The sequence below is a fragment of the Kogia breviceps genome, chromosome 2 (assembly GCF_026419965.1).
Source record: "Kogia breviceps isolate mKogBre1 chromosome 2, mKogBre1 haplotype 1, whole genome shotgun sequence".
In the NCBI taxonomy this organism is placed as follows: domain Eukaryota; kingdom Metazoa; phylum Chordata; class Mammalia; order Artiodactyla; family Physeteridae; genus Kogia; species Kogia breviceps.
This window is the reverse complement of record NC_081311.1, coordinates 151,535,106-151,557,084: the sequence shown is the minus strand read 5'-3', so window position 1 is coordinate 151,557,084 and position 21,979 is coordinate 151,535,106. Positions and strand designations below refer to the sequence as shown.

Below are 21,979 nucleotides of genomic sequence, written 5' to 3'. Positions count from 1 at the left end.
TCAGAAGGCTTCTTCATGTGGTCAACCGTAAATACGAAAGCTTTATATTTCTAGCATTGTGCCCGTTATCATTTAGTTTTCTGGAATTGCACAGTGCTTTACAGTGGTTTTCTTAGAGATCCTTCTTAATAATTCCAAGTTGTAGTTCAGATTTCTCTGAATTTATTTTTTTTTAATTAATTTATTTATTTTGGCTGCGCTGGATCTTCGTTGCTGTGCTTGGGCTTTCTCTAGTTGTAGCAAGCAGGGGCTACTCTTCATTGCAGTGCATGGGCTACTCTGTTGCAGTGCACGGGCTTCTCATTGTGGTGGCTTCTCTTATTGTGGAACATGGGCTCTAGGCGCGCGGGCTTCAGTAGTTGTGGCTCGCGGGCTTAGTTGCCCTGTGGCATGTGGTATCTTTCCCGACCAGGGATCGAACCCATGTCCCCTGCACTGGCAGGTGGATTCTTAACCACTGAGCCACCAGGGAAGTCCCTCTGAATTTAACTACTTGTACATTATTAAGAACTGGAGGTGTTATTTATGACTTTGTATTCTCAGCCTCTGTGTACTGAGGCATACTTCAATGTGTATTCTTATAATTTATTCCATAAGAAATCTTATGATCATAATATAATGGTGTTTCATATAGACAAGTTCAGTGTGTTTTATACTGTTCAGTGTGTTTATATCTCATTGAGATAAATCTCCAAAAGTACTTGTCTATCAGTGCTGATTCTAATTGCTTTGCAATTTTCAGTGTCCTATAAAATTACTTTCCTTAGAATAATCAAATTTATGAAATTACAGAAGTAAAATAACATACAGATTGCTGCTTCCAATACTGGTAAGCTAGGTTATTTAGATCAACTTTTCCCTTAAGAACAACTTTTTTGAAATGTTTTTATATATATACATATAAATGTATATAAAGAAAAAATTTTCTAAAGAAGAGCTAAAAAGGCAGTGAGGTGTTTATTTCTAGGCTAAAATCAAGGAAAGCACTGGAAGCCACTGTGCTGATGTTAGGACATTTGCTGATCCAGAAGTAACATTTGTTAAGATTCAGCTGAGTCATGGTCTTGTGGAGCAAGGAGCTCCGTAATCAAAACCCAAAGACTGCCCAGAGTGGGAGTGGAAAGGAATTCTGCTTAAACTCCCTTTCACCCTCTTTACATAGATATCCCAAAGAGTTATACCTTCAGGGTAACAGTGAACTGGAAATGATTCACACCCCTCACCGCCCGCCCCAGGATTTGCAGCCCTGTTTGTGTTACTCTTTTTGTCTTGAATCTCAAGTCTTGAATGTGGATTAAAAGTGGTCCTAGATTAGTAGTGTCCCAAGGTGCTTGGCAGATGTTAATAAAAATCCTCTCTGGAGAAAGGTATCTTCATCCTAGGATTCAAATGGTTCCTGCAATTAATTTTTCACATGCAGTCACCTCCAGCTGAAGAGTGGAAGTCTGTTAGAGATTAGGGGAGGGAGGAGGGAGGAGGTCTAATACATCTGGCTGGCTATCATGATTCTTAGGTCGTCTCCCTTTCTTTTTGGCCACCTTCTGTTCCTGATGTTCCTGAATGTAGAGTCCTCCTTGTCAGCATCACTTCTTAAGATGGTGAGGAGAAGTTGGGTGTGTAATGACCCCCTGCCCTTACAGACATGTAATAACCCTCTTGTTATCAAGCCCAAGTCTTCCTTTCTGTGCCACTGCCTACAATTTCTGAGTCCTACCTAGGCCCTGAGGCTTCCATTAGCTTCCCTTCTGCATAGTATCTCCCCTACAGGAACTTAACTGCTCAAATTTCTCTTCTCCACTTATTCTTTGCTCCAGTGTTCATCTTCTAGAATTTTTTGGCATCTCTCATTAGGTCTTCTTTCTTCTGTTGTCTCCTTTGTTACCAAAGATTTATGCCTTTTAATTTTTTTCTTATCACTTCAGTGTATTTCTGGAAGAAGCAGAGTTTAGACATACATATAGAGTTCTCTACATTTAGCTAGCACTTCCATGTAGTCTACATACTTGTTTGAACATCTCTATAGGACAAATTTCTGAAAGTGGATCATTTTTTTTCCTGATATTGTCAAATATCCCTCAGAAAAGATTGTAACTCACACTCTCCATATTAGAGCATGATGAGCCAAAATAGCATTTTAATCTTTATGAAATTAGTGAATACAGTGTTTTGGGGGGAATTATAATATTTTTTTAAACATCTTTATTGGAGTATAACTGTTTTACAATAGTGTGTTAGTTTTTCCTTCACAGCAAAGTGAATCAGTTATATATATACATATGTTCCCATATCTCTTCCCTCTTGAGTCACCCTCTCTCCCACCCTCCCTATCCCACCCCTCTAGATGGTCACAAAGCACAGAGGTGATCTCCCTGTGCTATGCAGCAGCTTCCCACTAGGTATCTAATTTACATTTGGTAGTGTATATATGTCCCTGCCACTCTCTCACTTTGTCACAGCTTACCCTTCCCCCTCCCCATATCCTCAAGTCCATGCTCTAGTAAGTCTGTGTTTTATTCCCATCCTACCACTAATCTCTTCATGACATTTTTTTTTTCTTAGAGTCCATATATATGTGTTAGCATACGGTATTTGTTTTTCTCCTTCTGCCTTACTTCACTCTGTATGACAGACTCCAGGTCTATCCACCTCATTACAAATAACTCAGTTTCATATCTTTTTATGGCTGAGTAATATTCCATTGTATATATGTGCCACATCTTCTTTATCCATTGGAATTATAATATTTTTAAGATAATTCTGTAACATCTTAGCTTTCAATTTTCTCTATTTTTATTTTTTATATTTAATCTAAACTGACATAAACTAAATATTATGTGGCTGCATCTTCTTTTTATCTTAAAGATTACCTTAATTGATTGTTTCAGTTCCTGTTTTAGCTGAGGACCTTTTTTATTTCAGAGTAAATTTGTGGGCCAATTAAAAAAAAGGAAAGCTTCTTTATATTTAATGGTTGTAAGTAAATCGTGTGTCAGACATAGTCAACACTGTGCACATGTACTAATGATAAAACGTGTTTATTACTTTCTGGAGAAGAAAACAACCAGTGTCTCCATTCCTACTAAAATTCTTGGGGTATTTCATTTGGAGTTGTGCCCATCAAGTCAACTTCTTCTTCCAGTCTTGCCAGTTCTTTCAGTTCTTCTAGTTCTTCAGAGTCCTAGAAGGATGAAGTAAGAAATTTAAATATGAATTGTGCCAAGAATTTAACACTTTCTAACAGAAAACCAACATTTTTTTTTTAGTAGTCTTGATTCATTTCACTTGATTAGTCTCAATTTGTTCCAAACCATTTAGTTATAATTCCTAGTTCCAGTTTTTGGGCCATTTGTCAGAGATATTAATCAATGGCTTTAAATGTATAGAAAGCACTGTTTCAGGGTGCAATCGAGGGAGAAAAGAAATTTATATAAACTATACTTTTAAGTGTAGACATCATTAACTTTTTTTTAAGAGTAATGTGCAAACAAATAATTCGAGGTAATCGTTCTTTAAGCATGGTCCCCAGATCAGCAGTGGCAGCCTTGCCTTGGATCTTAATAAAAATGCAAAAGTTTTGGTTCTACCTAAGACCTGCTAAATCAGAACCTGTGGAGCAAGAACCCAACAAGTCCTCCAGATCATTGTGATGCACACTGAAGATTAACAACCATTTCTTTAGGGATTAAGAGCATGGATTTTTAAATCGGCATACCTGAGTTCAAATTCCAAATTCCACTGTTTAATATCTATAACTTTGGGCAAGTTATCTAACTTCTCTGAGCCTTAGTTTTCTCAGTTGTAAAATTGGACTGTCACCTCCCTCATTTGGTTCAGGGTAAATGGGAATGTTTGTAAATTGCCTAGTAGAGGAGCTTAAAAATGATTACAGAATCTTACTGTTAAATATATACAATAATTTATTGATTATAAAACAATTATCCTATATTAGCATTTCTGAAATTATACATGTCTTATAGTAATATGATTAGAAAACATTGTGGCAGTTTAATTGGTAGAATTTTTTTCTTTTTTTAAAAAAAATTTATTTTATTTATTTTTGGCTGCATTGGGTCTTCATTGCTGTACGCGAGCTTTCTCTAGTAGCGGCGAGCGGGGGCTACTCTTCGTAGCGGTGCGCAGGCTTCTCATTGCGGTAGATTCTCTTGTTGCAGAGCACAGGTTCTATGTGTGTGGGCTTCAGTAGTTGCAGCACGCAGGCTTCAGTAGTTGTGACATGCGGGCTCAGTAGTTGTGGCTCGCGGGCTCTAGAGTGCAGGCTCAGTAGTTGTGGTGCACTGGCTTAGTTGCTCTGTGGCATGTGGGATCCTCCTGGACCAGGGCTCGAACCCATGTCCCCTGCATTGGCAGGTGGATTCTTAATCACTGCACCACCAGGGAAGCCAGGGTTTTTTTCTTAACGGCACATTAGATAATGGTGCATTTAAAATTCATTGCTGTCTTTGATTCACTGATACATGATATTATATTCAAGGTGTGTGAGCACAGTCAGGGTTGGGCATGTATTTGAGTGTATACTGATTGATGGGACAAGTATTGAATTGGCCTCAGAGAGAGCAGGTAGTCTAATTAGACACTGTAGAGGTTGAACTTAGCAAATAAATGTGACTGGAGCTGAACATCTGAATGAGAGCATAAACAGAAATGATCTCAAGTGGAACAAGCAAAATTCATACTAGTATAGGAAAAATTACTTTTATAGCATTTCCATGTAGTTTTTCATGCTCCCCTTAAATCAGTTGTCATCAGCCTTTGGCTTGTAACACAACCACTATGGCACTTTAACAATATGTTTGCTACATACATCTCCACACCCAGACCTGCTGAATTGAGATATCCAGGCTTTCCAAATACATATACCCCCTCTCTCGCCAGAATAAAATTAATTATATTTGAGTTATAATTTTTAAATGAAATTACTTTTCCAGTACCCCTTTTAAGAAAAGCATTGTTTAATGAGTTATACTTTTCTTAATTAGCTATCCTTCACTCTCTTCCCTCTCTTCTCTTCCCTTTTCTCAGTGGTCCCTGAAAGAGGAGGTAGATAGTTGACATTTCCATTTTGTGCTAGGAAACATTGCTCTGTTATCTGTGAAGTGGTACCATACCCCTACAGGTTTTTCTCCCTCTGATTATATATATATCCAATGATGAACTCTAGGCTATCTTTAGCCAGCTTTAACTTTAGCAAGTTCTTTTTGTTTTAGTTGGAATTTATTGCTCTCTATATCCACTTCAGTGTCTGCTTTTTATTATTGGTGCTGTTCTGTGTCTAAGCAGAAGATAATCCTTTATCCTACTACTTATCTTTATTGCTTTTTCCTGAACTCCTCCCTTCTTGAATTTGCAAACTGAAGGAAAACATTAATTTTATGTAAATAATTTTAAAATTCTTTTATGAAAACAATAACAAAAACATAGCATAGAGCATCTAGATTTCATGTATTATTTTTCCTACTTGCTAGATTGTAATTTCCAAGCATGTTCTTATCTTATCAACATAAGGAGGTCTATGCCTGACCTAGGATCTTTCTTTTCTTTTCTTTAGAAACTTGTGGTGGAGAATGTTGATGTGCTAACACAAATGAGGACCAGTTTTGACAAACCTGACCAGATGGCTGCACTCTTTAAAAGATTATCGTGTGGGTAACTCATGATACTTTTTATAAGCATTAAGAACACCTTGACACTCAGTATTTAGCTTTTGCTCAAATTTTATAAATATAAGTGTAAGTAGTAAGTTATGAAAAGTACTCCAGTAATGAGGAGAACTAGAAAATTTTTGCAGTCAAAGGAACTTTTAAGTGAATGGCTTACCTGTTTCATAATTTTTTTTTTCTTTACCATACTCTTAGTACCATGTGTCAAATATTTGATATCATTATCAATTAGTTCATGAACCCATTAAATTAAGTACAATAAATCTATATTAATTTTGACTTAAGGAGATTTAACTTTCGAGTCTGTAATTTTCTGAAAATCAACTTTATCAAGGTATTGCTTATGTAAGTAAAATGCACACATTTAAGTGAATGGTGTGATGGATTTTGACAAATGTTGTATACATCCACATAACCATTACCACAGTCAAGATGTAGAGCAGTCCCATCACCTCAGAAAGCTTCTCGTGACTCTTTGTAGTCAGTTTCACACCCCTAGACAGTGACTGATCTGATTTCTATCACTGTAGATTAAATTTGCCTGTTCTAAAACTTCATATAAACAGAATCACACAATATATACTCTTTCGTATGTATTGTTGAGATTTACCCATCTGTGTTAAGTGAATCAGTACTTTGTTCCTTTATATTGCTAACTAGTATTCATTGCATGAAAACCTGAGCCTACAACTTAAAAAAATGTCTTCTTGATACTGATACTTTGTGGGAGATATGTGAAATAGCAGTGAATCTTAAGTGTTTATTAAAGTATGTTTAGCCAAGTACCTATTTTAGATGTACTTGAATTAATTTCATTTGATTTTTGTCCTTGAACTCAGTTATAATTAAAAATTATTTTAAAGTCATACTTCTTACTGATTCATTCAAAAGCCTTTACAACATTAAAAATTTAGTGAAATCCTAAATAAAATATTCTCTGTATTTGAGAAAACCAGAGAGTTTATTTTCCCAAATAAAAAATAACCCTGAAGTAAATTAAAGATGCATATATTTTATATACTTCCCCTTTGATGTTTTTCTTTTAAATGTTTTGCAGCTATATCAAATTTTATAAAACTATAAAATGATTTAGAGCATCACCTTATTGGGCTATCTTATTCTGCTTTTAAAAATACAAACTTTAGGACTTCCCTGGGGGCATAGTGGTTAAGAATCTGCCTGCCAATGCAGAGGACATGGGTTTGAGCCCTGGTCCAGGAAGATTCCACATGACGTGGAGCAAGTCTGTGTGCCACAGCTACTGAGCCTGCACTCTAGAGCCCATGAGCCACAACTACTGAGTCCTTGTGCCACAACTACTGAAGCCTGCGCACCTAGAGCCCATGCGCCACAACTAGAGAAAGCCCACACGCAGCAACAATGACCCAACGCAGCCAAAAAATAAACGAATAAAAAAATACAAAATTATTTAATAAAAATTAATATAAAACTATACTACAGGTTGCCTTTTAGAACAGATCAGTGGTTGCCAGAACTGTAAAGGGAAAGCAGCAAAGGAGTTTTTTGGGGTGATGAAATTGGTTCACCACTGTGGTGATGGTGATAACACAGATCTACACATGTTAAATTTTCCCTAGAGCTGTACACTGAAGGGGGGAAAAGTCAAGTTTACTGTAGGAACTTTAAAAAATGAAATTTAAATAAATGAAAAAGGAAAGATTGACTTGGTAGCTTTACAGGGAGGAGGAGTGTGAATAAATACTTAGTAAGGGGACTTCCCTGGTGGTGCTTTGGAATCTACCTGCCAATGCAGGGAACCCAGGTTCAATCCCTGGTCCAGGAAGATTCCACATGCTGCGGAGCACCTAAGCCTGTGCACCACAACTACTGAGCCTCCTGAGTGCTGCAACTACTAAAGCCTGTGTGCCAAGAGCCCATGCTCTGCAACAAGAGAAAACACTGCAATGAGAAGCATGTGCACCGCAACTAGAGAAAGCCAGTGCACGGCAACGAAGACCCAATGCAGCCAAAAATAAATTTAAAATAATTTTTTTAAATCTTAGTAGGATATTATTTTTTAAATCCCTATCTGATCTCTTTTGTTCATTGGTTTTTTTTTAACGTCTTTATTGGAGTATAATTGCTTTACAATAGTGTGTTAGTTTCTGCTTTACAACAAAGTGAATCAGCTTTACATATACATATATCCCCATATCCCTTCTCTCTTGCGTCTCCTTCCCACCCTCCCTATCCCACCCCTCTAGGTGGTCACAAAGCACCAAGCTGCTCTCCCTGTGCTATGTGGCTGCTTCCCACTAGCTATCTGTTTTACATTTGGTAATGTATATATGTCCATGCCACTCTCACTTCATCCCAGCTTACCCTTTCCCCTCCCTGTTTCCTCGAGTCCATTCTCTACGTCTGCGTCTCTATTCCTGTCCTGCCCCTAGGTTCTTCAGAACCATTTTTTCTTTTTTTTTAGATTCCATATATATGTGTTAGCATACAGTATTTGTTTTTCTCTTTCTGACTTACTTCACTCTGTATGACATACTCTAGGTCCATCCACCTCGCTACAAATAATGCAATTTCGTTTCTTTTTATGGCTGAGTAATATTCCTTTGTGTATATGTGCCATATCTTCTTTATCTATTCTTCTGTCAGTGGACACTTAGGTTGCTTCCATGTCCTGGCTGTTGTAAATAGAGCTGCAATGAACATTGTGGTACATGACTCTTTGAATTATGGTTTTCTCATGGCATATGCCCAGTAGTGGGATTGCTGGGTGTATGGTAGTTCTATTTTTAGTTTTTTAAGGAACCTCCATACTGTTCTCCATAGTGGCTGTATCAGTTTACATTCCCACCAGCAGTGCAAGAGGGTTCCCTTTTCTCCACACCCTCTCCAGCATTTATTGTTTGTAGACTTTTTGACGATTGCCATTCTGACCGATGTGAGGTGATACCTCATGGTAGTTTTGATTTGCATTTCTCTAATGATTAGTGATGTTGAGCATCCTTTCATGTGTTTGTTGACAATCTTTTGTTCATTGTTATACTATATACTTATATTTTCTAGGATGTTTTACTTTATTATTTTTTTATTATTTTTCACATTTCTTTAACTTTTAAATACTCATTTGATTACCCAACTGGCCTTAACCCTACTTCGTTTCATGCTAATAAACATTTTGACTGTGTCATCTGGTTAGAAGCAACTAATCTACTGCAGTGTTCAATGCATGTTTTGTTTGTTTGTTTGTTTGTTTGTTTTTGTGGTACACGGGCCTCTCATTGTTGTGGCCTCTCCTGTTGCGGAGCACAGGCTCCAGATGTGCAGGCTCAGCAGCCATGGTTCTCGGGCCCAGCCACTCTGGGCATGTGGGATCTTCCTGGATGGGAGCACGAACCCGCGTCCCCTGCATCGGCAGGCTGACTCTCAACCACTGTGGCCACCAGGGAAGCCCTCAATGCATGTTTACTGTTACTTTATCTCTTCTATTTGTGGATTTGAAACAAAATCATTTTTGTGATTTGGAAAAAGAAAAGATCTGCTTGAGAGTGACTTATTTCGGGGAATAGAGAAAGCTACGCTTTGAGTTGAACTGTTTTCCAGAATACTCTCTTTTGTCTCTGATCTCTTCTTTACCTTTGTGCTGCCTTTATCCCATATACAGAAATTAATTTACTTTTTTTTTTTTTTTTTTTTTTTTTTTTCGGTATGCGGGCCTCTCACTGCTGTGGCCTCTCCCGTTGCGGAGCACAGGCTCCGGACGCACAGGCTCAGCGGCCATGGCTCACGGGCCCAGCCGCTCCGCGGCATGTGGGATCCCCCGGACCAGGGCACGAACCCGTGTCTCCTGCATCGGCAGGCGGACTCTCAACCACTGCGCCACCAGGGAAGCCCAGAAATTAATTTACTTTTGTAGCAGTTTGATTTTCATAGTCAACAAACACATTCTTTTAAATACCCTATAAAAGAGAAAGCAATATAATTTATTAAAAGTAGCTCTGGGGAATTCCCTGGAGGTCCAGTAGTTAGGTACTTTCACTGCCATGGCCCAGATTCATTCCCTGTTTGGGGAACTAAGATCTTGCAAGCCACGTGGTGTGGCCAAAAAAAAAAAAAAGTAGCTCTGAATTGGGAGACAATCTGAAATTAACTTTTAGTTTTTTGGAATTTCTGACTGTGACTTGAGCACATTTATTTTATTTATTAAAACAATAAGTTAAACAAAATTTCTTAATATGAAGTTTCTCGGAACTTTTAATGTATTGTTATTGTGCATATTCAAGAGGAGGTTATAGATATAGTCTTTGCAAACTTCATTAAATTCTGGGTAACATCCTTTGGGAAGTATATGATTATATCATACTACTTATTTTCTGATTGTTCACCTTATTCTCTGCATTCTTTTTTCTGGGTTTGCTGTCTTGTCTTTTGGACTGGAATGCCCTTTTGTTCTCACCCCTTTATGCCCATAAATTGGATGACATATTCTCAGAGAAATATATTCTTTTACCCTCATTTCTTCTCTCCTTATCTGGATGTAACAACTTTCTAGTCTCATTTCTTGAATAACCATTTTATTGAACATCTTCTAGTCTTCTGGGTCTTAAGCACTCTGCTGAGTGCTATAGATAGATAAAAAGATTAATAAGACTTTGCTCCTGTGGAATTTATAACATATTTGTGCCTTACGTGATTTTGTTAACACTGTTTTAATTCTCATCACATTTTGGCTTATATTATGCCTTTCCATGTGTATTAATAAAAGATGCTTATGGTAAAGGTTTAAACAAACCATATAGGAGGTAGAAAGTCAAAATTCTTTCCAGTCCTACTTCTCAAAGCTATAACTACAGTTAACAGTTTTTTATACATCTGTCGAGAAATTTATTATGTATATACAAATATGTGTGTGTGTGTGTGTATACATATATACCTCCTCTCATATAAGTAGGATCATATTTTCTTAGTTTTCTTGACAGTCCATTTAGATTGTTATTAAGGTCTAGATTATTATTTTGTTTATATTTGCTTTCTTATTATATAGTACAATGACTTGTATATGGCTAGTATTTCAATAAATTTTGATTTTTTAAAATATGAAGGTATTGATCCTTCTAATTCTAATCTCTCTTGATTTTATTTAACCAAGTTTTGATATTGAATATAATAGCAATAAATTTCAGAATAATGTTCTCTAACCAAAATGTAAATGATCAAATCCATTCATAGTGTTCAGAAACCTGGTCTTACTGCTTATGATCTCAATGGTCATTTTTTGTTTCTGGACTCTCTAGACCTCAACAACTTAATTTTAGCATCTCCAAGTTCCAGGGCCAGTTGACTTTTTTTTTTTTTTTTTTTTTTTTGCCTGCGTTAGGTCTTAGTTGCGGCACATGGGATCTTCATTGAGTTATGCGACATCTTTCGTTGTGGTGCGCTGGCTCCTCATTGTGTCGCATGGGCTTCTCTCTAGTTGTGGCGTGCAGGTTTTTTTCTCTCTAGTTGTGGCACGTGGTCTGCAGAGCACGTGGGCTGTGTAGTTTGTGGCATGCGAGCTCTTTCATTGAGGTGTGTGAGCTCAGTAGTTGTGGTGCATGGGCTTAGTTGCCCGGAGGCGTGTGGTATCTTAGTTCCCTGACCAAGGATTGAACCCTCATCCCCTGCATTGGAAGGTGGATTCTCTACCACTGGACCATCAGGGAAGTCCCGCCTGGTGGTCCAGTGGTAGAGAAGTTGATTTTTGAGGATCCACTCTGATCAGCTGCTTCTTTTTCCCCTAGTCTCTCTCCTTCCTCCTATCACTACCATTAATGTGATAGGATTATACAGGTGGCTACTTGCATTATTGTTTCAGGATTCTGATGAGCCATCTAAACCATTTTAAAGAACAGAGTGTACTCCACTGGAAGTAAACTATAATTTCCTAATTTTAATAACAGTTTTCAGTACGCTTGCCTCTTTAATCATTGGTTGTAATCAAATTGTTTTTAATTGTGCCTTTTATCATGGGGATTTTATGCCTAAGAGTTTTCTCCATGGTTAAGAAAGAATCCAATTCACTCTCTTCTTTTCTCCCCTTCCTTCAAATTTAGCTGTTGACAGTGTCTTGAAGAGGATGACAATAATTGGTGTAATTTTATCCTTCCGATCATTGGCACAAGAAGCACTTAGAGATGTAAGAAACCATTATGAGTACATATCCTATAGCCAAATAATCCTTTTTAATTTCCCAGAAATTTTAAAATAACTTAAAAAATTTGTAGTTAGCAGTAATATAATTAAAGTTCCAGTTTTCATAGTTTATATGAAATAAAGCATATAAAAATTATAGTTACTTAAACTCATTTTTTGTTTTGGTATTGAAATTTAGGGGATATAACTTGCCTGAATATTGTGCTACTTTTTCAACTTTTTTCTTCATTAGAACATTTTCCATTTTGACTATACTTGGTTTGGCATCAAATGTATTCCGTTTATGTGTATTGTAGTACTTTAGAAAATCACTTGAAAATAGACAAAGTAAAATAATTTTTATGCAAACTAGAAATAATTGAATGGTAATATCTCATAAGTTCAGAGGTTGCTTTTTAAAAATAATTCTTCATTCTTAATTTGTTTTCCTGCCTAGGTCTTGTCCTACCACATTCCTTTTCTTGTCAGTTCAATTGAAGATTTCAAGGATCACATTCCAAGGGAAACTGATATGAAGGTAATAAAACTTCTATTTGGATTTTACAGTTTCTAAAATGATATAATTAAATATGAAGTAAAATTTAATAAATCCTAAGCTACTATAAAGTTTATATTTTAGCGTGATGGGTTAGCATGCTTGCCTTTGAAAATGCATCTTAGAGAGCTCAGCACCAAAATACTATATAGGCATTTTGAAAGTCAATCTTCCTTGATCACCTATAGCAGTGTAAAATGGGTTAATATCAATCACCTTTTCCTTAAACTGATAGCTGTTTATACATGGTCATAAGCAGAATGAAAAAGGTAAGCCAGTGAAATGAGAGTTGTTTTGTTTTAAATAAAGCTAATTTCAGTTTTTAAAAATTGATGTTAAAAAGTCTTATAAAAGGGTGTTAATTATAGGCTATAATTTTTAAAATTAGTATCCTGTTTTAAACAAATAAATATAAGAAGGTTGGTAGCCTTACCAGAGTCCACAACAGGTTCTGTTTGTTTTGTAAATTTATTGATCATGAAATACAGCCACTGATTTAATCCCAGCAAAGATTTACCAGCAGTTACACATCTAGTAAATGACCTATCATATCTATATTTTCTAAACTTTAATGTTTCTTGGAAAGATTATTTTCTGTTTTGCATAATTTGAAAAGCTCTGACTTGAAAAAGTTATTTCTAAACTTTTTGTATGGCGTTCAAGTCTCAAATTTATTTTTGAGGCTTATCTTGCATTACTTGTTCCATCCTTCTCTCGCTCTCTTCACTTTCTTACTCTTCCCTCTCTTCCATTGGGTCCTGTAAGATGATCAAATCCTGTGTGCATTCTCACATTTTCTACTTTGTTCTCTAATTTATTCTTCCTGAAAATCCTGGCTTCTTCTATTTTTGCCTTTTGAAATCCTGCTCATCTTTTAATGCCTGATTCAGTTGCCATCTTCTAAGAAATATTGCTGGATCCCCAAGTGATCATTTCATCTCTTCTTTCTTTTTTTTTTTTTTTTAGTATTAGAACTTTTTGTTTGTTCATTGTAGAATTAGATATATTCTGCCTTATATTATAGTTGTGTTTTTACGCTTAAATTTATACTAGATTGTAAACTTTTGTTGTTGTAATATCAGGACTAACCAATTATGTAGGTAGTTTTTTTTTTTTTTTTTTTAAATTTTGGCTGCGTTGGGTCTTCGTTGCTGTGCGCAGGCTTTCTCTGATTGCAGTGAGCAGGGGCTACTCTTTGTTGTGGTGTGCGAGCTTCTCATTGCAGTGGCTTCTCTTGTTGTGGAGCACAGGCTCTAGGCGCATGGGCTTCAGTAGTTGTGGCGCACGCACCAGCTTAGTTGCTCTGCGGCATGTGGGATCTTCCCAGACCAGGGATCGAACCTGTGTCCCCTGCATTGACAGGTGGATTCTTAACCACTGTGCCACCAGGGAAGTCCCATGTAGGTAGTTTTTAACTGAGTTATTGAGCGGAGTATCCTTGAAATCCATATATGATAATAAAAAAAATTAGTCATTTGAAATAGCTTTATCAGGTTTTAAATTAGTACTCCTTTAAAAATCTATTATAATAAGTAATTTACTGTATTTATAGATACAATATGATTAGGCATTGAGCCACTATAATTTTTAATTAAACAAGTGTGGACATAAAACATAAGGCCAGTAATTTTGATTCACTTTTGTTCTTTTTTTCATATCTGTTGGTTTGATCTTGATCTTACACTTACATTTCCAAGAAAAATAATAGCTTTAGAATGATTCTGTTGGAATTGCCACAGAAAGTATACAAGTTTTGTTTGGCTTAGTAGTTTCAAGTTATAATCAGCAGTGCACACACACAACATACTAAATAAGCTTGTTCAGTGTAGTTAGTTGTGCTGTAGTTCCTTCTACAGCAAAGTTTCTGAAATTCTCTAGTGTTCTTATAGGCAGACTCTAATTTAAACACTATGCCTTTTCTTACTAAAGTGAGATTTCTCAGAAATTTGTTAGAATATTTCTTACTGTATAATTCTTATATTTTTTAGGTTGCAATGAATGTATATGAATTGTCATCAGCTGCTGGATTACCTTGTGAGATTGATCCTGCCTTGGTGGTAGCTCTTTCCTCACAAAAATCAGGTAAAATGCATTAGTAATTATGTAGTAGTCTTAGTAAATAACCAGGACAACACAGATGTGTGTGACATTTATCTATTTGTTCAACTGCCTGCTTTATATCAAGGGTTTTTGTTTTTGTTTTTTGTGGTACGTGGGATCTCACTGTTGTGTCCTCTCCCATTCCGGAGCACAGGCTCCGGACACACAGGCTCCACGGCCATGGCTCACAGGCCCAGCCGCTCCGCGGCATGTGGGATCTTCCCGGACCGGGGCACGAACCCATGTTCCCTGCATCGGCAGGCGGACTCTCAACCACTGCGCCACCAGGGAAACCCAAGGGTTTTTTGTTTGTTTGTTGTACATACAGATTAGATATTTAAGTCATAAGACTGTATGAGGTTATTAAGCCTATTTAGAGTGCAGAAATGAAGAGGATCAGAGTCTGAGTCCTGGTACACTCTCAAGTTTAAGAGTTCAGGGAGAAGAGGAAGAACTATGAAAAGAGAAATTTGAGAAGGAAGGATCTGTGAAGGAGAAGAAAAACCAGGGAAGAATCACTTCAAGGAGAGTGGAAAGGGAATGATCAGCTATGTAGAATTAATATGTGTGACAAGAGCAGTGTCAGTGGAGTCTTAGAGGCAAAAGGAGGGCTTAGGAGAAAACAAATTAGAGATACTGAGTATAAAACAACTCTCTCACAGAGTTTTACTGTAAAAAGGGGAGCAAAGAAATAAAATTATAGTAGCAGGAGGCAAGAGTAAAATCAAGAGAAGGATATTTTTCAGATGGGGAAGTAATAGCATTTGTATGCTGATGGAGATGGTCTAATAGATAGAAGCATTGTTATCTAGAAAAGGGTGTCTTGGAAATTCCCTGGCAGTCTAGTGGTTAGGACTCAGCTGTTTCACTGCCAGGGCCAGGGTTCAATCCCTGCTTGGGAAACTAAGATCCCGCAAGCTGCTGTGCAGCCAAACAAACAAATAAATAAAATGTATAGAAAAATAGAAAAGGGTGTCCTATATTAATTGGACTAGAGCTATTTACCATAAAGAGTCTGTGCATTATTATGTAATATTAAACGTTCAAAATATTTTAAAATTAGCCCTTTGAAATGTGGTACACAGAATTCTCTAGATATTTCTAGATTTTTCTACAAAGTAAAAACATTTCGTCTGCTTCTGGTACTAAAATACCTTCCCCTATTTCCTTGGATGTAACATGGTGTTTGACTGAGTTCATCAGTTCTTTTTTGATTTGACATTACTTTTGTTTCATCATTCATGCAGTATGTTAATTATAGTCACATGGATAATTACTATAATTACTTGATTTGCCACAGCTCTATTTTTCATAATCAGCCAGATTTTTTTTTCCTGAAATATAGTTGATTTATAGTGTTGTGCCAAGTCTCTGCTGTACAGCAACGTGTCTCAGTTATGCACATACAGGCATTCTTTTTTTTCATATTCTTTTCCATTATGGTTCATCACAGGACATTGAATATAGTTCCCTGTGTTATACAGTAGGACCTTGTTCATCCATCCTGTATATAATAGTTTACATCTGCTAATCCCACACTCCCAGTCCTTCCCTCCCCCACCCACCTCCTTGGCAACTGGAAGTCTGTTTTCTATGTCTGTGAGTCTATTTCTGTTTTGTGGATAGGTTGATTTGTGCCGTATTTTAGATTCCACATATAAGTGATATAAGGTATTTGTCTTTCTCTTCCTGACTGACTTCACTTAGTATAATAATCTCTAGTTAACATCCGTGTTGCTGCAAGTGGCATTATTTCGTTCTTTTTTATGGCTGAGTAGTATTCCATTGTATATATGTACCACATCTTCTTTATCCATTATTTGTTGATGGACATTTAGGTTGTTTCCATGTTTTAGCTATTGTGAATAGTCATGACCAGCCAGATTTTTAAAATATATTCTGGCTCTTATGTTCAATTCTTAGTTATATGTGTTGATAAATAATAAGGTGACTAGAAGTTCCCAGGTACCTGATAAATGAAGTACCTAGATAACCCACAATTTTAGTATAGGTACACAATAAATATTTTAGATAAATTATTTTACAATAAATATTTAAAACCTTAGGACAATACTAGTTATATTCATTTATGACTGGTTTTTCCTGTCTTCTAAAATGGAGAGGTTAGAAATCCAGTCTACTTTCCACATTTATCTCTTTTTAATAGTACATTTCACTTATATCTATTTTAGAAAAAAAACTTAAGAGTTTTTTGGATGATTTTGCAGAGTAAGTTATGACATAATTTTCTATACTGAAACATAGAATTTTCCTATAAGGTAATTTATTATTAGTTTTCAATTAGGAAATTTTAGGATTCCAGTTATTCTAAACATATTTTTAGTCCTGTAACTAAAACTATAGTTACAGGACTAATATTTTTAAACCTTACAGTTTATTTTTTTGTATTATTATATTTTTGTGTGGTACGCGGGCCTCTCACTGTTGTGACCTCTCCCGTTGTGGAGCACAGGCTCCGGACGCGCAGGCTCAGCAGCCATGGCTCACGGGCCCAGCCGCTCCACGGCATGTGGGATCCTCCCGGACCGGGGCACGAACCCGTGTCCCCTGCATCGGCAGGCGGACTCTCAACCACCACGCCACCAGGGAAGCCCTAAACCTTACAGTTTAAAAAAAATTTTTTTTGCTTTATTGTTTTATTAGAGGTCCTTGAAATATGCCTAAGGACTTGATAATAGCCAATAGTAATGTGTTTTATTTCTATTCATTCTGTATTTCTTGTAACAAGATTGTAATCAGTTCTATAGAGACTCAGTAAAATACACAAAAATTAAAATGTGCTTTTTCTGGTTTAGATGATCAACTCTTAACTAATCTTGACAGAAATACCTTGACTTTATTTTTAATTTTTATCCCTTAGAAAACATAAGTCCAGAAGAAGAATATAAAATTGCCTGCCTCCTCATGGTCTTTGTGGCAGTTTCTTTGCCAACACTGGCCAGTAATGTGATGTCTCAGTATAGCCCTGCTATAGAAGGTAATAGTGGTTTAAAATTGTTTTGGCACTGGAAAAGTTATGAGTTTTGACATAGTAGGTACTTTTCAAGTAATTGATTTTTTTGTAATAAAAAGTGGCTTAAGTTCTGCCGCTTACTAGTTGTATAACCTTGAATAGTCAGTTTTTCTTTTTCTAAGCCCCAGTTTCTTATACACATATGAAATGTGTATATGTGAGCCTGTGGGTGCCTGAATGTGTGTGTGGCAGGGGATGGTGAAAGGAGTATCCAACTCTTAGGATTATTTTAAGGATTGAATGAGGAAATGTTTGTAAAGCAGCTAAGCACTTATTTTTTAAGTTTCCAAGACAATATAAAACTGATACATGGTTTCTTTTAGGGGTTTCTGAAAATGTTCCTGTTTAATACAAATATAATTATTTGTTGTTCTCTTCTACACTGTTTTTAAAAGCACTGGTTCTCATGAAAATGAAGGGAGAGCAAGCAAGGCAGGTTATGCTTCAGCTCTGTTTTTAATCATGCCACTATTTATGTAGATTATGAAGTCATTAAAGATTTGATATTTTGGGGTCACACAGAAACCACAAACCCTATTTGCGCTTTCTCAGGGCACTGCAACAACATACACTGCTTGGCCAAAGCCATCAACCAGATCGCTGCAGCTTTGTTTACAATTCACAAGGGAAGCATTGAAGATCGGCTTAAAGAATTTCTGGCGGTGTGTATAATCAAACAAAACTCATGACAATTTTTAGAGAAAATTAAAAATAATAACTATGAAGTGTAACAAAGTAAATTCTCTTAATTAATTAATTTATTTTTGGAATAAGGAATAGGTAAAGATAGGGCATTAAAGTCAAGGAGAAGTTAGTTTAGCATTTTTTCCTTTGACTTAGAAGTCTCTCATTTCTAGAGCTCTGCAATGTGACTTTTTTTTTCTAAGCTAATGTTTGGACTGCCCTAGAATTTTGCCTATAGTTTGAAAGAGGAAAAAACAAAACAAAGGAAAATTGAGGCAAAGAATGAATGTATCCCTCTAAAAGGATGTATTTTACTTATTTCCATTTATTTGGAGAAAGACTGTTAATGGAAACAAACTCAAAAGTAAGAATACTATTCACTGCCAAAAGAGGGTAGTAGTGCTAACTCTAGCCTCATGAAGTATAGCTTTTAGTTTCTATGGTAGTGTAGCTCTCTCTTCCCTTTATCAATTTACCTTTTGCATATTTTAGTTAAAAGAAAGATGCAGTGTGGTATAAAGAACACTAGAATATTTGCATCTTTTTAAGTTATAAATCCTGTTAGCTTTAAAAAAATTTTTTTTTATTTTTAAAGTAAAGTAGTAGCAAACTAACTTGAGGACAAAATAACATCTATTTCAAAGAAAACAGTATTAAGAGTTAAAATTTTTCTTTTCATTTTCTTTATTTCCTTTATTTAAGACTTAATGTCTTAATCTCATTGTGGTCCTACTAACTCAAACTCAATGTGAAATTTTCTTCTTATTTGGGAATTAAGAAATATAGTTAATACAGTTACTGGGAAGAGAAAAATCAATTTAAATCGCTTTTTAAAAAAGAGTTGTTCTGAAAAAAATCAGTTTTAAAGACCAATAAGAATATTTGGTTACATTTATTATCTTTGTTTATACCTTAATAGCTCTTAAATTGTTGCTTGAATGTAAAGAACCTAAGCTCACCTTATGATTGAAATGTGTTACAAGTTGAAGCATACTGTGGTGACGCATAAGTGGTGAACATTTTATTTTTAAAAACTTATTTATTTAAAATGTATGTATACTTTTAAGCTTGCGTCCTCCAGTCTACTGAAAATTGGCCAGGAGACAGATAAAACAACAACAAGAAATAGAGAATCTGTTTATTTACTGCTAGATATGGTAAGTTTTATTTTAATTTTTGCTAACAAAAAAGTTCCAGTCATTCTTGATAGTATTTTCTTGATATTTTAGTCATTAAATTATAATAAGAGCTGATGTTTTTTAAACATCTTTATTGGAGTATAATTGTTTTACAATGGTGTGCTAGTTTCTGCTTTATAACAATGATGTATTTTTTTGACCATTTATATTCACTCCACCCAAGCCACACACTTTCTAATAATTGCTAAATAGACTGATATCACTTGTATTTTACCATATGGTAATCGCATCAGAAAACAGCAGAATAAAAGATCACCATTACCTATAGAGTATTCTTTTATGAATAGTTTTTCAACCTATTGGAAAACACTCAGGCTTTATATTTTCCTAGTGTATCAGTTTGAACTCTTTTCCGAATTTTCTGTTTTTTGACTTCATCCGACCCATCTAATAACATTTCCTGTAATTTTCTGTGCCTGGTCAGTTCCTTCTCTTTATTGCCATGAAACCACCTGCGCTTGTTTCTACCATGTGATTCTTTCCTCACTTAGAATAATTTCCCTTATCTGCAGAGGTCTGTGTCTATCCTAATAATGATTCAGCATACGTCATAGCTCGAATCTTTTTTCAGATAGACTTTCTTGATTACTTTGGCCTATGTTAATTTTTCTTCTCTTTTGAACTCTCTGGAACTTAACAGCTTTCCACTTAATCATAGATGGTCTCATGTTTGATTTGGCTTTTTAGCTTAGTGTTGGCTTCCAGTTAGACTTGATGATATGGACCACATTTTAAATGTGATATATTGTTGAGGGCAATGCAAGTGCTCAGTATTTCCTGTTGATTAATTGATTTAATTGAAAAGTAGTGATTTAAAATGTTTTGATACCATACACTGGCACATTCACATTTCACATTTTAAAGTGAAAGGAAAATTTATGTCTATTCCCAATAATGGCAATATAAAATTATGCTTTACTAGTTGTCAGTAAATGTTCCCATTATAAATAAGTTGAATTGATGCATTTTTGGAATTTTTCAGATTGTGCAGGAATCCCCGTTCCTGACAATGGATCTTTTGGAATCTTGTTTTCCTTATGTCTTGCTGAGAAATGCATACCATGCTGTCTACAAGCAAAGTGTTACATCTTCTGCATAAAATATCTACTTATTGAAGACAAGCACGCATTTTTGTTGCCTCGGTTTTACCTGTAAACTGTGGAACTATTTTACCTTAAGGCCTGAAAAAGTTTTGTGGATTATAAATTTCTTTCATACAGTTGTGTTTTCTGATCATTGGTTTCTTAATATTGTTGTACTTCAGTATACTTGGTTGATTTAGGTTGCACATTCACTGAATTCACTGAAATTATTTCAATAATTTTAGAGTATCATTTGTTTGAAAAACATGCATTCTCTATGTTTTTGATATTTGATAATGGAAAAAAAACCTTTGCTTGTTTATTTCTGAAAAAGAATTGTATTTAGTGATTATTTTAGATAGTGATATTATAGCATTCATCTGTGTGTAAATTATTTCATATAGGGAAGAGTTCTGACCTGTACCTATTATGGTTCTTATTGAAAACAAAACTGGATGTGCATTTCTGTGATGTTATGAATACATTTCTACTTTATTTTGAAACATTTGCCAAACTAATTACTATAACACTGTATAACATTAAAAATGTTAAAGGACTGCTTAGCATTAGAAGCAGAATGTGTCCCAAAATTCTAAAACAGCAGCAAATGTTGTTGCTTGTATAAAGCCTAATGATAATTTTTAGACTAATTTCCATGGTGCCCTGTTGGCATTAGCACTACCATTGAACCCTGCTGTATAATAAACAATCTTAGACATTTATCAACTGTTGATACAAATGTTAGTCCCTAACCACTTTTTATATGTTTTAAATTTTTGAAATTCAAGTGTACCTGCCATAACATAAAATAAACACTAGACTGTATCACATTTTGAATGATTTCTTTAATTTGGTATCCTCAGAAATTTACTCAGTATTATGAAAGTTTTCATTTAAACTTAGTTTAAAATAAACTTTAATTCTAGGAATGTCTAAGTAGCATGTTGATACCAGGTCACCTATTATAAGATTTGTTTAAATGTTTTTCAAAACATTCCACTAGAAGAAATATTAAAATTAGAAAATAAAATTCCATAGCTTTTTTTTGCGGGATGTGTACTCCCCAGATCTTAGTTCTCTGACCAGGGATCAAACCCGCACCCCCTGCAGTGGAAGTGTGGAGTCCCAACCACTGGACCACCAGGGAAGTCCCTCCATAACATTTTTTTAAAATTAAGAGCTGGGCTTCCCTGGTGGCGCAGTGGTTGGGAGTCCGCCTGACGGTGCGGGGGATGCGGGTTCGTGCCCCGGTCCGGGAGGGTCCCACGTGCCGCGGAGCGGCTGGGCCCGTGGGCCATGGCCGCTGAGCCTGCGCGTCCGGAGCCTGTGCCCCGCGGGGGGAGAGGCCACAGCGGTGAGAGGCCCGCATACCACAAAAACCACAAACAAAAAAAAAAAAAAAAAAAAAAAAAAAAAAAAAAAAAAAATTAAGAGCTAAAAGGAAACTTGTGTGCCATCAACTTGCTAATTTTATCTGTGAGCAAGTGGACAGATATATTTGA

At 35.8% G+C, this 21,979-nt stretch overlaps 1 protein-coding gene across 2 annotated transcripts in view; it reads left to right on the top strand.

Moving 5' to 3' along the window:
• NCKAP1 (NCK associated protein 1) overlaps nt 1-21,302 on the top strand; it is a 96,691-nt gene extending 75,389 nt beyond the window's left edge. For both annotated transcript variants that reach the window (XM_059054586.2, XM_067026431.1), the window contains 8 exons: nt 5,567-5,660; nt 11,744-11,826; nt 12,280-12,360; nt 14,367-14,460; nt 17,360-17,476; nt 18,065-18,174; nt 19,264-19,353; nt 20,378-21,302. In XM_059054586.2, coding sequence (XP_058910569.1) covers nt 5,567-5,660; nt 11,744-11,826; nt 12,280-12,360; nt 14,367-14,460; nt 17,360-17,476; nt 18,065-18,174; nt 19,264-19,353; nt 20,378-20,494 — 786 coding nt within the window. In that variant the 3' untranslated portion in view covers nt 20,495-21,302. The remainder of the gene's footprint in view (nt 1-5,566; nt 5,661-11,743; nt 11,827-12,279; nt 12,361-14,366; nt 14,461-17,359; nt 17,477-18,064; nt 18,175-19,263; nt 19,354-20,377) is intronic.
• Nucleotides 21,303-21,979: the final 677 nt, after the last annotated feature.